General features: G+C 38.0%; 1 protein-coding gene and 1 non-coding gene across 4 annotated transcripts in view; both read left to right on the top strand.

Annotated features, from left to right (window-relative positions):
* DDX50 (DExD-box helicase 50) overlaps positions 1-10341 on the top strand; it is a 29446-nt gene extending 19105 nt beyond the window's left edge. For all 3 annotated transcript variants that reach the window (XM_043926226.1, XM_043926228.1, XM_043926229.1), the window contains 7 exons: positions 778-939; positions 2184-2303; positions 3040-3113; positions 3336-3495; positions 5725-5859; positions 6921-6965; positions 9848-10341. In XM_043926226.1, the coding sequence (XP_043782161.1) occupies positions 778-939; positions 2184-2303; positions 3040-3113; positions 3336-3495; positions 5725-5859; positions 6921-6965; positions 9848-10126 (975 nt within the window). In that variant the 3' untranslated portion in view covers positions 10127-10341. The remainder of the gene's footprint in view (positions 1-777; positions 940-2183; positions 2304-3039; positions 3114-3335; positions 3496-5724; positions 5860-6920; positions 6966-9847) is intronic.
* Positions 10342-14857: 4516 nt separating this feature from the next.
* Positions 14858-14988, top strand: LOC122709758. Its single transcript, XR_006345720.1, has one exon. It is a non-coding gene; the product is annotated as a small nucleolar RNA SNORA30/SNORA37 family (small nucleolar RNA).
* Positions 14989-16859: the final 1871 nt, after the last annotated feature.

Genomic DNA, 16859 nt, shown 5'->3' on the forward strand with positions numbered 1-16859 from the left:
AGAAAAGAAGATACTGTAGCCATATGAAGAAATCATGTGTAGTTTTAAAAAATTAAGTAGATGTGTATCTGGCTGAGATATAACAAATTTAGAAGGTAGGTTGTAAAACCATACATATATAGTATAATCTCTTTTTTTAAAAAAAGTTATTTATTTGGCTGCATGAGGTCTTTGTTGCAGCATGCGGGATCTTGTTGGGATCAGCATGTGTGGCTTGTGAACTCTTAGTTGTAGCATGTGGGATCTAGTTCCCTGAGGAATCAAACCTAGGCCGCATACATTGAGAGTGCAGAGTCTTAGCCACTGGACCAGCAGGGAAGTCCCAATATAATCCCATCTTTATAAGTAAATTCATAAAATTATATGCTAGGATTTGTGAGGTGTATGTATTTAAAAAATAATGTGTGGAGGAATATTTACTGAACTGTTAGCAGTTACTTATTAGGAGACTGATATTAGGAAAGCTTTTGCATTTTATGCTAAACGTTTTTCTGCATTGTTTGATTTTTAAAAGCATGTATTTTTATAATTACCAGATTGAGAAACAACAACAAAAAGAGGAAGGACTTCCCTGGTGGTCCAGTGGTTAAGACTCCACACTTGCACTCCCGGGGTGCAGGTTCAATCCCTGGTGGAGAACTAAGATCCCACATTGCTGCACGGTGTGGCCAAATAAATAAAAACAACAACAAAAAGAGCACAGACTGTATAGTATTTGGGTGCTGTCACTGCTAAGTATGTGCTATACACTTACTTTTCCTTTTTTTTTTCAAATAGAATGCCCAGTGTTTACATGGGGACATCGCTCAGTCACAAAGAGAAATTACACTGAAAGGCTTCAGAGAGGGTAGTTTTAAAGTTTTGGTGGCAACCAATGTGGCTGCCCGTGGTTTGGACATTCCTGAGGTTGACCTGGTGATTCAGAGTTCACCTCCACAGGTAGGAAATGAGTTTTCTCCCCCACCAATTTTATTGAAAAATAATTCACATACATCACCATATAAGTTTAAGCCATAAGAGCACTATGCTTTGATTTATGTATGTTGTGAATTGATGCCCACAATAGGTTCAACCACCATCCGTCTTCTCATGTAGGTATAAAAGAAGAAAGGAATTACCTTTTAACTGAAAGTTTATGTCTTTTGACCACCTTCCTTCATTTCTCCTTCCCCCCACCATCTGCTTCTGGTAACCACAAGTCTGATCTCTGTTTCTATGAGTTTAGTTTTTTTACTTGTTGTTGTTGTTTAGATTCCATATATAAGTGAGATCATACAGTATTTGGCTTTCTCTGACTTATTTCACTTAGCATATTGCCATTAAGGTTCATCCATGTTGTCACAAATGGTAGGATTTCCTCTTTTTATGGCTGAATAATATTCCGTATAAACCTTTTTATTCATTCGTATCTTGATGGACACTTAGGTTGGTTCTGTGTCTTGACTATTGTAAATAATGCTGCTGTGAACATAGGGGTGTGGATATCTTTTTGAATTAGTGTTTTCATATCCTTTGGATATACTCCTGGAAATGTAATACTGGATCATGCGGTCATTCTGTTTTTAACTTTTGAGGATCCTCCATACTGTTTTCCAACAGTGCATAAAGTTATCTTTTCTCCACTTCCGCACCAGCATTAACAAATGTTAATCTGTTCTCTTTTGTCTTTTTGGTGATGGCCATTCTAATAGGTGTAAGTTGATATTTCGTTGGGTTTTTACTTTGCAAGGAAATGAGATTTGATTTGGAGAAAATAAGAGTAGCTATATAAATTGCCTTTTATTTACAAGACTTTGCTTAGATTAAAAAATATATATATTATCTATTCTTGCTGTTAGCCAGTGTTTGTTAGGGTAGTGTTAAATCGATCGGAATCTGGTACCTTTGCAAATAATTAACTACTTTATTTACATTTGAAGTATGGAATCATGCAAGAAAAGTATAAAAAGTTGCAATATAAAGAACCTTGGGATAGGCTGGATAAAAAGGTTTTAATCTCATCCCTTTTACTGCAGAATTCAAGCATAAACATTCTCTGGGACATTGAAAAGAGCAACAGGATTGAAATAAAAATGTTATTATTGATAGTAGTTGTTTTGTTGCTTCTAGTATTACTATTTGGTTGCTGGAATGGCTGTTTAATTTGCCAGATTTTTAAGAAGAGTTACCTCTTTTATTTTTAGGATGTTGAGTCCTATATTCATCGCTCTGGACGCACAGGTCGAGCTGGCCGGACAGGGATCTGCATATGTTTTTATCAACCGAGAGAAAGAGGTCAATTACGATATGTGGAACAAAAAGCAGTAAGTAGAGTTAAATTATTTCAGGTTTATTATCTAAATGGTGCCTTAGAAAAGAGATCTTTTTATATTTGTTCTCACAAATAGATTTTATGACTTCTCATTTAAGCTGCATTTGAATGTGAAGCATGTGGAGAGCTAAATTTATATTAGCTGCAAGACTTTGTTTTAATACAGCTTTTATTATGAAAGACAGAAGAGCTGACTTTCTCCCTTTTCCCTTGGATTTCTCCCTTGCCTAAAATCAGAAGTGCATTGTGATTTCAGTACCTCTTAGCCTGATATTGTAAATGGATGATTGTGACATTATCTTGGTGTAATAGTCAAGATTGTATTGAGTAATGTTACAATAGCCAGTTCTTACAAGAAATTACACATTTTTTGTGGTCTCAAGTTTTTGTAGTATTTTTCCTGTTTTTATGATGTGTATTTTCATACATTATTTCTCATACTTTGTACGATGAAGCTAATAAGAAAAAATTTATTGTAAACAGCATCTTTTTTAAAAAATCAGCTGTTTTGTAACTGTAATTCTATGATTTGTAACTAAGAGACAATTGAAAAAAAAATTTTTTTTTCTCTTTCTAGAATTTGTTACTGATGATTTGTTAGGAAATCTTGATCTGCTAGGGCTTGGAAATCTTTAAGTCCAAGAAATGGAAATTCAACAAACTAGATTAATTTAGGAATTAATTGTAAAGACTTCCATTTTTCTTTAATGTAATTCTTTCATTTTCAGGGAATTACTTTTAAACGTGTAGGTGTTCCTTCTACAATGGATTTAGTTAAATCTAAAAGCATGGATGCCATCAGGTATGCTTTCTGACCTTGCTGAATGATTTTTTCTTTTGTATTAGGCTATACATCTTTAAGCTCTCCTAGTTGACATATCAGAAAATTTAATCACCAGTTTTACCAACAGACATTTAATTATATTAAAATATGAAAACGTTGCTCTCTTTTCCCATTCATTCTTTTATCTTTAATCTTTCCCCTTTGTCTTGACCAAGAAAATTTACTGTTTTTAAACCGTAGGTCTTTGGCTTCCGTTTCTTATGCTGCTGTTGATTTTTTCCGACCATCAGCTCAGAGACTGATAGAAGAGAAAGGGGCAGTGGATGCATTGGCTGCAGCATTAGCCCACATCTCTGGCGCATCGAGTTTTGAACCACGATCTTTGATCACCTCCGATAAGGTAGAAATCTGTGAGAAAATTGTATGTGGTTGAGAAAGATTAAAATTGAACCATAGATATCTATCTGGAGAGAAATACAGGGCATCTTTACTTTGCACAGTACTGTGTTAACTGAAACTTGTATGTCAGAATCTGTTCCCTCGTGTTTTTTTTTTGGTCATGGAGCCATGCAAATTGAGAAATAGACTCTGCAGCTAACGTAATGCCATGCAGAGTAAGGATTGCCTGTATATGGGGAGAGTATGTATGTGTGTATAAAACACCATCTGACCTGTCCCCCTGCCAGGTCAGTATCAGATGTCAAACCATACCAGAGCCATGTATTCCCATTATAAAAAGTATGTTTTATTCTGTCATTAGTAAGAAATCCATGGGGTGTTATTTTAGCACTGAGCAAATACTTTATCCCTAATAACCTACCAGATACTTCTCAAGAAAACTTAAACCACATTTCTTAAGGAAACATTAAGGTACACTTTTTAAGTTATCAAATTTATTGGCATAAAACTGTTCATAATATTTCATCATTACCATTGTAATATCTTTTTTTTTTACCTTTTTAGAAAATTATTTTTAATTGAAGGATAATTGCTTTATAGTATTTGTTTCATATGTGCCATACATCAACATAAAGTAGACTTTTAAACCTAAGAAGTATCTAAGAGGTCATCTAATCCCAACGTTTATCTAATAAAAGAATCCCTCTTTGGCAGATGGGTCATCTAACCTCTGCTTAAATATCTTAGCAACAGGGTGTTAGTGGTTTTGTATTTCTTTTATGGGCTAAATCAAAATCCAAAGTCTTTACAAGGAATGTGCTGTAGGGTCTTCCCTTTCTACCTCTTTGGCCTCATCTCCTATCACTCTCCCCTTGCTCGTGTCAACTGTCATAACCTTCCTGCTGATACTCAAACATAAACTTAATCCTACACAAGGCCTTTGTGCTTATTTGTATTATACTGAATGTTCTTTTACTAATCTTGGCTCCCTGCTTCACTTCATTCAGCTTTCTATCAGGTATCACTGTATCAGAGAAGTCTTTCCCCATCACCCTGTCTAAAGTAGCTTATTGCTGCCTTGACTCTATTTTCATTTTCTTCTCCTGCTTTATTATTATTTTTCATGATTCTTAGGACTGTCTGACATTATATATATTTACTTATTTGTTTACTGTCTCCTCTCCCACCATTGGACTTCGCTGGTGGCTCAGTGGTAAAGAATCCGCCTGCCAAGCAGGAGACTTGGGTTTGATCCTTGGGGTCAGGAAGATTTCCTGGAAAAGGAAATGGCAGTTCACTTCAGTATTCTTGCCTGGGAAATCTCATGGACAGAGGAGCCTGGTGGGCTACAAAAGAGTAGCAAAAGAGTTGGACACAACTTAGCAACTAGACAGCAACAACTCCCATCATTATTCACTGCCCCTACCCCAACCCCTTGCTACATGTACACTGCAAGGTAACTCCGAGACAAAGGACTATGTACTGCTGAATCTCTAGTACCTAGGACAGTCTCTGGCACATAGGTAGGGGGCACTTAACTATTTGTTACATCAGTGCCTCCCTATATCTTCTTCATGTTGACCATTTTGTTGTCCAGTGAAGTTTTACAGAGCAAGTCATTTTTGCTCAAGTGTAGTCCTTCAAAAGTTTAAAGAAGTTTATGTCCTCTTGTTTTTCCACTCAAAGCTAACCTTGAGTCCTTCAGCATTTCCTTAATTCTTCACTACCTTCTTATCCTCGATGCTGTAGTTTAATTTCCTCTTGAAGCATTATGTTTACAATTAAATGTAGTCTTTACATCAGTGTATACAAGAATGGTACTTTTAATGATCTATAAGCATTAGTCTTATATTAATATAGTTTAAAATAAGTTATTTTTTTAGTGGTCATGTTATATTGGTCATGTTGGCTTATAAGAAGTGCACACATGCATGCTAAGTTGCTTCAGTTGTGTCCAACTCTTTGCGACCCTTTGGGCTATAGCCCTCCAGGCTCCTCTGTCCATGGGATTCTCCAGGCAAGAGTATTGGAGTGGGTTGCCATACCATCCTCCAGAGTATCTTCCTGACCCAGGGATTGAACCCTTGTCTTTTGCGTCTCCTGCTTGGTAGGCGGGTTCTTTACCACTAGTGCCACCTGGGACGCCGTAAGTCAAAAAAGGCTGTCAAGTTAGAATGTTATTGTCCTGCTGCTGCTTTTCTCTCAAACACAGTGACTTTTATTCCTTAAGGGGTTTGTGACCATGACTCTGGAAAGCCCAGAAGAAATACAGGATGTCAGCTGTGCTTGGAAAGAACTTAACAGAAAGCTGAGTAGTAATGCTGTGTCCCAAATTACCAGAATGTGCCTCCTAAAAGGAAATATGGTAGGCTTTCCTAGACAACTGCCGTATATGTTTATAAAGACTAATAGATTTTGTTCATTTTTTTTTTTGAAGTCTAATGGGATGGATAATACTGTTTTATCCATGTGTTAGTGTGTTTCCAGTTGGAAATTTGGGGAGTTATGTAAGTAACCCATTCCTCTAGAAAACTGTTAAGTCATTCTGCTAATTTGTAATTTTCAAGTTATCTAAGTTTCTGCCTTTGAATGCATATGTGGTTGTGTGTGTTTATTTTTTACAATTGAGTAACATAATTGCAACAGCCAAATAGTTCTTTTTTTTTTTTTTTAAAGAGAATACACAATATTGATTTCTAAGTGGCCTGCTGTTGGTTGTTAATGAGGATAACTGAATTAGGTATTTTCATACAGTTATGAAATAGCGAAGTTAAAGCCATCTATAATCTTAGTGGCTGATTTCTTCTAATGGTTTTGTGAAAAGACATTACATTTATTCATCTCACCTGACTATATAAGTTCATGCTACTCTAGAATTTATTAACTTGCTTATTGGAAACTTATCTTTCTCAAAGTTTAATATTACCTTCAAAAGAGATCTGTGGCAAGTAAGACAACTTTGTACATTCAGAAAAAATGTGGAGGGGGAGGGAAAATATACCTCTATCCTCAGGCCAAACCATTTGCTGTACTTGGATATTAATTAACTTTCAGTGTACTGGCAGCCAAGATCAAAGAGGAAACATCTTAGGTTATCTCCTGGCACTAAATTTTTAAAGGAATTTATTAGATGGGTCATTTTACAAGGGACATGGAACATTATAGTGTCTACAGAAACTTTTCTGGAGAATACTCTATATGCTCATTAGTAGTCAATTCTTATTAGATACTGGTTTACTTTTAGATTTAGGAAGTATAATTAGCAGCTATTCTGTGTCATGCATTATTATGTATTAGCTGGTTTAATTCTATAAGCAGTCATGGGACCCACTTAATCTTTTTTTAGTTTATATAAAATTATAAGAAGGTATTTTAAAAAATCAACTCATGTGCATCTAAATAAAAATATTTTCATTTTGCTTTTAGGGTGTTTGCTTTGATGTTCCCACAACTGAATCAGAAAGGTTACAGGTATATAAAATTTTTTATCTGTTAAATACTTGAATATGTTTCTCAAAAATATAGGGATTAAAAAAACATATTCATAATATCTTTATCATGTGTAAATCAATTAAAAATTCTGTAATAAACTAATAAATTATAAATATCCAGTTTGTCAAATGTGAAAAAATAGAATTGCAATCCAAATCCTCATGTACTCGTCACCCAGCTTCAGCAGTTATCAACTCATGGTCAGGTGTGTTTCATGTCTACTTCCCATCCACTTACACTGTATTGTTTTTCTTTTTTTTTTTTTAAATTTTATTTATGGCTGTGCTGGGTCTTCCTTGCTGTGTGGGCTTTTCTTTTCCTTAGTTGCAGAGAGTGGGGGCTACTCTCTAGTTACAATGCATGGGCTTCTCATTGCAGTGGCTTCTCCTGTTGCGAAGCATGGGCTGTAGCGCTCACAGGCTTCAGTATTTGTGGCACGTGGGCTCTGTAGTTGCAGCTCCCAGGCTCTAGAGCACAGGCGTAATGTTTGTGGTGCCCAGGCTTAGTTGCTGCACGTCCTGTGGGATCTTCCTGGATCAGGGATTGAACCGCCCATGTTTCCTGCCTTGGCAGGTAGATTCTTTACCACTGAGCCACCAGGGAAAGCCCTCTCCTGTATTCTTTTGAAACAAATTCTAGGAAGTCTATCATTTCAACCATAAATACTTTTATATAGCTAAGATATTAAAAACACTTAAAAAAAATAATACCATTATTAAACCCCCCCAAATAGTAATTCATTAGTATTATCCAATTTTGTGTTTACATTTTCCCCTGTCTCCTGAAATTTTTAAATATAAGAAGGTCTGTAAAGTTCATTCTGTATAATTTGATTTTTGTCTCTTTTACTCTGTAGGTTCTTCAATTCCTTTCTCTCTCTTTAAAAAAATTTTCCTGTGTTTTATCTGAAGAAGAAAGAGATTGTCCACTAAATTCCTACACTGTGAAATTTGTCTATTTGTGTCCCTATGCATATTTATATACATATTTTGACACAAGAATGGGATTATTTGGTTTCCAAAGTCCTTTTTTTTTTTTCAAAGTCCTTTTTAAAATTCAGAATATGTTGTAAACACATTTGTTTATCAACTATACGGTTACTTTTATTGGCCCCCTGGCATTTGGCCACATGGGTGACCAACTTAAACAATGTCCTACTTTCTGACATTTAGATTATTTCCAATACTAATACTCCATTATAAAATAAACAGATTTGCACTGGTGGATCAGATGGTAAAGAATCTGCCTGCAATGTTTGATCCCTGGATGGGAAAGATCCTCTGGAGAAGGAAATGGCAACCCACTCCAGTATTCTTGCTTGGAGAATTCCATGAACAGAGGAGCCTGGCAGGCTACAGTCCATGGAGTCACAAAGAGTCGGACATGACTGAGCAACTCGCATGCATTATAAACAAGTTGGCCTTAAATGTTGGCATAGCTGATTCTTTATGCATTGCCAAGTTTTTTTCTTTAAGATGAACTTTTTAAGATGTCTGCTTGGCCAAAAAATGTGTGTATTTTTAAGGCTTTGGTCATACATTGCCACCAGTTGTGTGTGTGTGTGGCTGTTTATCTCTGCTCATTCTGACATGTAAGGTATTTTAATATTAACTTGCCTTGGCAACTCATGATCACAATGAAAAACAGTGTAGCAGGATATGACATATTGACGCTCTTAAGGGCTGCTGATTTTTATATTTTGTTTACCCTGATACCAAATTGTTTCCAATAATGACATTTTTAGTCCCTGTTGACAGATTTTTAATCTGCATTATCAGCTCTCAGATCTTGTTTCTGTCAGTATATCTTTGGAAAGCAATGACCACTAATTAGTGGCCTATTCTTTTTGTGCTGAGAAACTGGTGGGCTCTTTTAGAATGTATAAACCGAGTAGGAATTTAGAGTCCCAAAATTGGCCTGAAAATTTCTCCTCGGACTAATACTTAGCTTTTAGAAACTTTTTTTGGGGCGAGGAGGATCCAAGCTTTGTACTGTTACATTAAATTTGAGATTTAAGTTTTAACAGGATTTTTTTCATTTTTAATGACTTTTTTTTTTTTTTGTAATATTACAAGCAGTACATGTTCATTGCAGACAACTAGAAACACATAAAAGTATAAGGTAGTAATCACCTGGAGAAGGGAGTGACTGCCCAGTCTAGTATTCTTGCCTGGAGAATCCCATGGACAGAGGAGCCTGGTGGGCTACACTCCATGGGGTTGCAAAGAATCAGACACGACTGAGCGATTGACAAAAAAAAGTAACAATCATACATAAATCCCCATCCCCCAGAGATAACCACTATTAGCATTTTGAAGCATTTCCTCCCAGTGTCTACATTTAAAAAAAAATTAAAAAAAAATTTTTTTTTAAAAAGTATAATTGGCCTACGAAACTGTGTTAGTTCCAGGTGTACAATAGAGTGATTTGGTATTTATATTACAAAATGATCACTACAATAAGTCTTGCTACTTTCATCATTCAAAAATATTACAGTATAATTAACTGTATTCCCCAAGCTGTACTTTTCATCCTTGTGATTAATTTATTTTGTAACTGGAAGTTCCTGTCTCTTTATCTGTTTCACTCATCCCCCCATCTCTCCTTTGGCAACCACCTGTTTGTTCTCTGTATCTGAGTCTGTTTCTGTTTTGTTTGTTTACAAAATTTAGGAACTCAAGTTCCTGTGTTTTAGCTTTTAATATGTTTTTGCTTTCTGGTTTTAGTTTTATTCCAGATACTCTGGACTTTATGGATTGATGACATTTAGCTAATAGATATGCAAAGAGTTTCCTGTACTCATGTGCTTGCTTATGGTTTCTATTTTGCATTTGTGTTAATCCTGTAAATTACCCCAACAGGCAGAGTGGCATGATTCAGACTGGATACTCTCAGTGCCAGCCAAGTTGCCTGAAATTGAAGAATATTATGATGGAAACACATCTTCTAATTCCAGACAGAGGAGTGGTTGGCCAAGTGGCCGGTCAGGCCGGTCAGGCCGGCCAGGTGGTCGATCCGGTGGCCGGTCAGGTAGACAGAGTCGGCAGGGGAGTCGGTCAGGAAGTCGACAAGATGGTAGAAGACGAAGTGGGAATAGAAATCGATCAAGAAGTGGGGGCCACAAACGGAGTTTTGACTGAGATAGTTAATCTACAGTGTGAGCTTGCCTGTTTCTGCATAATCATGTACATTATCAACCAAAAATTAGGTCAACATAGCTGAGGTCTGTGTCTGCTATTTGGAAAGAAGTTGGTTGTATTTTTTTAAAAAGTATTTCACAAGAATGGTTGTAAACAAATCTACTTATCCAGTTATACCTTTGAATAAAAAAACCTCCTTTTATTGTCTCTTTTCACTGTGTGTTAAGAATTTTCTCTGGGGGAGGGCGGGTGGAGGGGTCGGGAGAAAAAAAAAAAAAAAAAGAATTTTCTCAATGTTATGTTTTAAAATTTCTTCTAAAATGTGGCAGCCAAGTCAATCTTTTTTTTTTTTAATTTTTTTATTTTTATTAGTTGGAGGCTAATTACTTTACAATATTGTAGTGGGTTTTGTCATACATTGACATGAATCAGCCATGGATTTACATGTATTTCCCATCCCAATCCCCCCTCCCACCTCCCTCTCTACCCAATCCCTTTGGGTCTTCCCAATGCACCAGGCCCGAGCATTTGTCTCATGCATCCAACCTGAGCTGGTGATCTGTTTCACCATAGATAATATACATGTTTCGATGCTGTTCTTTCGAAACATCCCACCCTCACCTTCTCCCACAGAGTCCAAAAGTCTGTCCTGTACATCTGTGTCTCTTTTTCTGTTTTGCATATAGGGTTATCATTACCGTCTTTCTAAATTCCATATATATGTGTTAGTATGCTGTAATGTTCTTTATCTTTCTGGCTTACTTCACTCTGTATAATGGGCTCCAGTTTCATCCATCTCATTAGAACTGATTCAAATGAATTCTTTTTAATGGCTGAGTAATATTCCATGGTGTATATGTACCACAGCTTCCTTATCCATTCGTCTGCTAGCCAAGTTAATGTTACTTGCATAATACAAAATATGGTGTGTCTGTATTCAGATCATTCCTTCCATACAATAATATAGTAGAAAATAAGAAATGCCTTCTGCATTAAAGGGCTATAAGGACTGGTAACATGATTGGTTAGATGTAACATTTTAAATTTTAGATAAAGTTAATTAAAAGGTGTGCAAGCAGTGCATCCTCAATAATTTATTCCACAGTTAAAGTTCCTTGTTGAATGTTTACTATGTGCCCATCACTATCCTAGCCCCTAGGGGTACAGTGGTGAATAAGGCATGGTCATCTTCAAGGAACTTATAGTTTAAAGCAGCAATTCTGGTTGATATTAACACCTGGTGTTTAGGATGAAAGTAGCTATGGAATGTGAAGGATCTAACTGGGGTGTACCTAATCAGTCTTAGGAGTCAGGCATTTTTAGATGGAGTGATAGAAAAGCAGAAGCACACATTGATCTGGCCAGTTTAGAAGGGAGGGGGCTTGTAGTCAGAACAGTACAGGCCTGCCTTGTTTTGTTGCACCTCACAGATACTGTGTATTTTAGAAATGGAAGGTTTGTGGCAGTCCTGTGTTGAACAAGTCTGTTGGTCCCATTTTTTCTGATACTATTTTTGAATTAAGGTATGTACATTATTTTAGACATAAAGCTGTTATACATTTTAGACTTGTATAGTGTAAACATAACTTTTATATGCACTACGAAACCAAAAAATTTGTGAGACTCACATTTTTGCAGTATATGCTTTATTGCAATGGTCTGGAACTGAACCCACAATATTTCCTAGGGATGCTTGTATATGCGGCAACCCAGACAGAGGCAGAGAATAGCATGGTAAATCTGAAGGCCTCCACATAGTTCAGTTCATAGGCTTACATGTGATAGAGGACAGTAATAGAAAGATAAGGATTTAGGAACCAGATTTTAAAAGTCCTATGTGCATTTTTAAGGAATTGAAATACTGTATTTATCACAGAGCTTTTTTCTTTTTCCTTTTTTGGCCACATGGCATGTAGGATCTTAGTTTTCAGACCAGGGATTGCAGTGGAAGCATGGAGTCTTAACCACTGGACTACCAGAGAGGCCCCAGGAGTTGAAATATTTTCTTGAAGACAAGGGAGAATCATTAAAGACTTTATAGTAAGAAGTAACATGATGAGATTTGTGTTTTAGAAAGATTACTGACTATGGTGAGGAGACTGATTTGCAGAAGGGCCAGACTAGGCACTATGAGCCCTCTTAAGGTGCTGTTAGAGTAATCCCAGGTAGAGATGATGGTGGTCTGCACTAATGAATGATAGGTAACATATTTTGAGTGATGAGAACTGAGGCACTTGAGACATCATTGCTTATTTAGAATCACTCAGCTGGATAATATATAGTGGAGTGATTATTTAAACCAAGTCTAGCTTCTGAACCAGCATTCTTTACTATGCTAAATAGTGGCAGTGGACTTTGAGAAACATGGATAGATTTCAGAGGTTTTTAGGATATGGAATTGTTAGGACTTGGTGCTTTCAGTTGGAAGATAAAAGAGGCAGAAGAATTAAACCTGTGTTTGTCACTGAGATAGGTACTAGAACAAAGAGTGAGAAAAGTTATAAGGGGGAGAAAGGGAACATGACGTTCAGGATTAGATGTATTTTAATACTGAGTAGTCCATATGTCCGGAGAAGGCAATGGCACCCCACTCCAGTACTCTCGCCTGGAAAATCCTATGGACGGAGGAGCCTGGTGGGCTGCAGTCCATGGGGTCGCTAAGAGTTGGACATGACTGAGCGACTTAGCAGCAGCAGCAGCAGTCCATATGTCAGGAGATAAACAGTAGGCTGTTGGATTTATATGAAGGAGAAAGGCTGTTCAAAAGATTTGGCAGTAATAAACAAAAAATGGTAATTGTAGCTAAGTTAGTAGATGAGATGGTCCAGGGAAAGTATGGTAAGGAAAAAGGTCTGAAAACAGAACCCAAAGACATACCAGTGTACTTACTGCATAGCAGAGGAAAGGGGATCCCACTGAGAATGGATGACAAGAAGAGGGCCCAAAGCCCAGAAATATGGGGCTTCCAGAGGCACCAGAAGAGAAAATTGAAATGGCCTTTGGATTTGGCAAGCAGACATTGATGTGGGGAGCAGCCATATTAACACAGTATTGAGAGTAGAAGCTATTTAGCCCTGGCTTCAGCAAGATATGGGAGGTGAAGTAGGGACAACAAACAATGAACACGTCTTCCAGAAACTTGGCTAGAAATAGGGAAGAACAAGCTAAAACTGGACGTAGAAGAAAGGACATGAGATTGCAGTGAGAATTTTGTGTTGGCTGGGTGGGGAGATGAGGGAAATTTGAGCATGCTGAAAATGGGAGGGAGCAAGACAAGAGGGGGGAGCAGAAAGAATGACTATATGATGGATCAAAATCTCTTTGAAGATCCAAACAAATGAGCTCATGCGCATTATGGAGATTTTAGCCTTAGACAGCAGAAAAGTGAAAAATGAAAAGTGTTAGTCGCTCAGTCGTGTCCGACTCTGTGACCCCATGGGCTGCAGTCTGCTGGGCTCCTATGTCCATGGAATTCTCCAGGCAAGAATAGTGGAGTGGGTTGCCATTTCCTTCTCCAGGGGATCTTCCTGACGCAGGGATCAACCCAGAGATTGAATCTGAGTCTCCTGCATTGCAAGAGGAAGGTGTTATGATTATCATGGAGGTGAGTTTGCAGGTGTTAAGGTAAAAAGTTGAGAGATTATCTGCCTAATGTCTTCCTATTTTTTTCCTGTGGTAGTTTTGCATGGTCAGCCACTGAAGATGAAAAGGGAAGTAGTAGGCTAGGAAATGCGAGGAAAGTGGAGAAACGAGAGGTACTGAGTAGAGAACATGATGAAGAACTCACCAGGCAAACAGGGTCACAGACATCCAGTCGTGATGAGAGACTGAATTTGTAGTGGCATTAGAGTGGTTGAGGGATTTCCTATGACAACACTCAGCATTGTGCTGTAGGAGTGGAGGTGGGAGACAGCTGATGGGCAGACTGGGGTTTTGCTCTAAAGTTAAATGATGACAAGGTGAAGATGTTAAGGATTCAGCGTAAGTGATTAGAGTAACAGTCCAAGGAGTCTAGACTGCTTAGGAATTGAAGTGGAGATGGGGTTGACAGTAGGGAGGATGGAGAAGGGGCACAGGACTGAGGGCTGAGTCAGGATTCAGGAGAGGAGCTGTTGAGAAGACAACTGCAGAGCAGGCCTGTTGGGGGCAAAGGTTATTTCAGTTTAAGTGGTCAAAGAACCGAGAAGCCAGTTATGTGTATGGTTTCCATGGATAATGAAGACAAATGAGAGAGAACTGAGGAGGGAGTGTAAGACTAATCCAGGTGTCAAAATATCATAAGTGGTGGAGGTTGGCAAATTACTCAAATTAGGAGTGGGAAAAGGAGATTATCACAGATTTCCAAAGGGACAACGGCATTTACATGAAAGTCAAGGAGTAACTCTAAGGAAAAGAGGAAGACACTGATACCAGTATACACTGCATGTGAAGGAATAAGCAATGTATGTATGAGGAAGCAATAGGGGAGTATTTTCCAGTAAGAGCCAGATTACAGTTAGCCCAAGAGGGAAGAAGGACTGTTGGTGCTGGATTGAGAAGTTTTGATTATGGGCAGTGGGATTCCAAATAGCTAATGACTTGGGGGAGGGAAATCTAGATGGCTCTGTCTGCATTTGTGTAAGTGTGAGCTCTGTATTGATACCCAAAATGGAATAAGGGCTGCATTCCTACTGAGGTGTGTGGTACCTCAGAATAACTTTTATTAATATAAAAGTTAATAAGGAGTGCTCACTAGCACTTTCACAGGTCCTCCCCCAGACCGTGGGGCCAGGATTTGGTAGCTGGTGCTAAAATTGAAAGCCCTTGATTATATCTTTGCCCTGGGACTGTGTCAGTGGCAACTGTCAATTGATGGGACAGAGTATTCTGACATCTTACTCAGTGTTGGGTCATTCTTTTGCTGCTCTAACCATAGGCTTTCTCCTTCCTTATTCTCTGCCATACAGAAAAAAAAAAAAAAAAAAAGGAGTGCTCAGTCTCTGCCCTTGATAGCCCAGAATATAATGAAATAGATGGACACATAAACGTAGGTCCATGGCAATGACGAAGTGTGATGATTGGCAAACTGTACCGGAACACCAAGCGCAGCCCAGGAACCTGGGGTGGGAGGTTCAGAGAAAGCGTTTTGGCCATGATGATTGTGAGTTAAGTGAGGTAAAATAAACAGGCACAGGGTAGCTAATACAACATGGTCTAAGCATGGCAAACGATTAAGTAGTCCTTGTTGCCAGGATCTTGACTGTGAGGAAAGTGGTGGTGAGAACACGACCAGAGTCATATATTGGAAGGCTTCATAGACCTTGTTTTAGAAGAGCCATTGGAGGGTAAGGGAGAAGAGTGAAAAAGATATGCATGCAGGTAAACACCAAGGGGGAGAATGGATTTAAGGGGTCCCCTTGCTAAAGGCTGGCATCCTTATTAGCAAGGAAAGGGGCTGCTGCTGCTGCTAAGTCGCTTCAGTCGTGTCCGACTCTGTGCAACCCCATAGATGGCAGCCCACCAGGCTCCTCTGTCCCTGGGATTCACCAGGCTCCTCTGTCCCTGGGATTCTCCAGGCAAGAATCCTGGAGTGGGTTGCCATTTCCTTCTCCAGTGCATGCATGCATGCTAAGTCGCTTCAGTCATGTCTGACTCTGTGTGACCCCATGGACAGCAGCCCACCAGGCTCCTCTGTCCACAGAATTCTCTAGGCAACAGTACTGGAGTGGGTTGCCATTTCCTTCTCCGAAGAAAAGGGGCAGATCCTAAGAAAATAAAACAATAGCTTTCTTTGTCTTCTGGAAGAAGGAGGGACAGGGAAATTCCTTACTAAATTCTCAGCTTTGGGCTGCATTCCACCTCTTATCTTTGCTCCTTCTTCATACAGCTCAGCAGCTTCATGGCTCCACCTTTTGGCTATTCAGAGCCTTCTGTATGATGCTCTGTATCCTAGTGTTGTGGTCCCCTAATATCTACTTGAATCTATTACCTTGATCTTCAGCTTTTGAATTTGTAAATAATATGTTTTCTTCCTTTCAGCATTAGAAATTTGATAATAAATTCACACTTTGGTGTGAATGTCTGAAAGCCTCTCATTTTTGTTTTGTATAATTTGGGAGTAGTGCTTAATAGTTATTTTTTAAAACTATATTCCTTTAAAAAATATTAGTAATGTATGTTCATTGTTGGAAATTTGAAAAAAAATAGAGAAACAAATGGAAGATTAAAACCACCTATAATTACCTCTCTCAGAGATCATCACTACTTACATTTTGTTGTATAGATTTTGATTTTACTGTGTATGTGTGTGTACATATTTTTTTTGAAATAGAAAGTTCTCCCAATTTTATGAAAACATATTACATTATCTACGTCAGAGGAGACTGGCTTGGCAGAATTCAAGAAGTACTTCCAATTCCCTATTGAATGGATGTAAAACCCATTTCTTCCACTTGCTACTGAATTTTGTACAGAGAATTAGATTAAATATAGTAATCTGGCTACCTTTGAGCCAAAAAGGGCCATTTGCATATTTTCTCTTGGAATTTTGGCCTTGTGGCTATGTGCAGGTATGTTAAAAAAGAATTTACTGTATGAGCCTTGACAAAATTTCCCATTTAGTAGCAGTCTGGGCTTATTCTGTTGTTGAACATCTGTTGGTATTAAAAATGTCCCTGTACTGTGTCCAGCCATATCATATACAACAGCACCATGTTAATTTTGTGGTTTATTGACTAGACTGCAACTTCCTAAT

Source organism: Cervus elaphus, chromosome 15 (assembly GCF_910594005.1).
Source record: "Cervus elaphus chromosome 15, mCerEla1.1, whole genome shotgun sequence".
Classification (NCBI taxonomy): domain Eukaryota; kingdom Metazoa; phylum Chordata; class Mammalia; order Artiodactyla; family Cervidae; genus Cervus; species Cervus elaphus.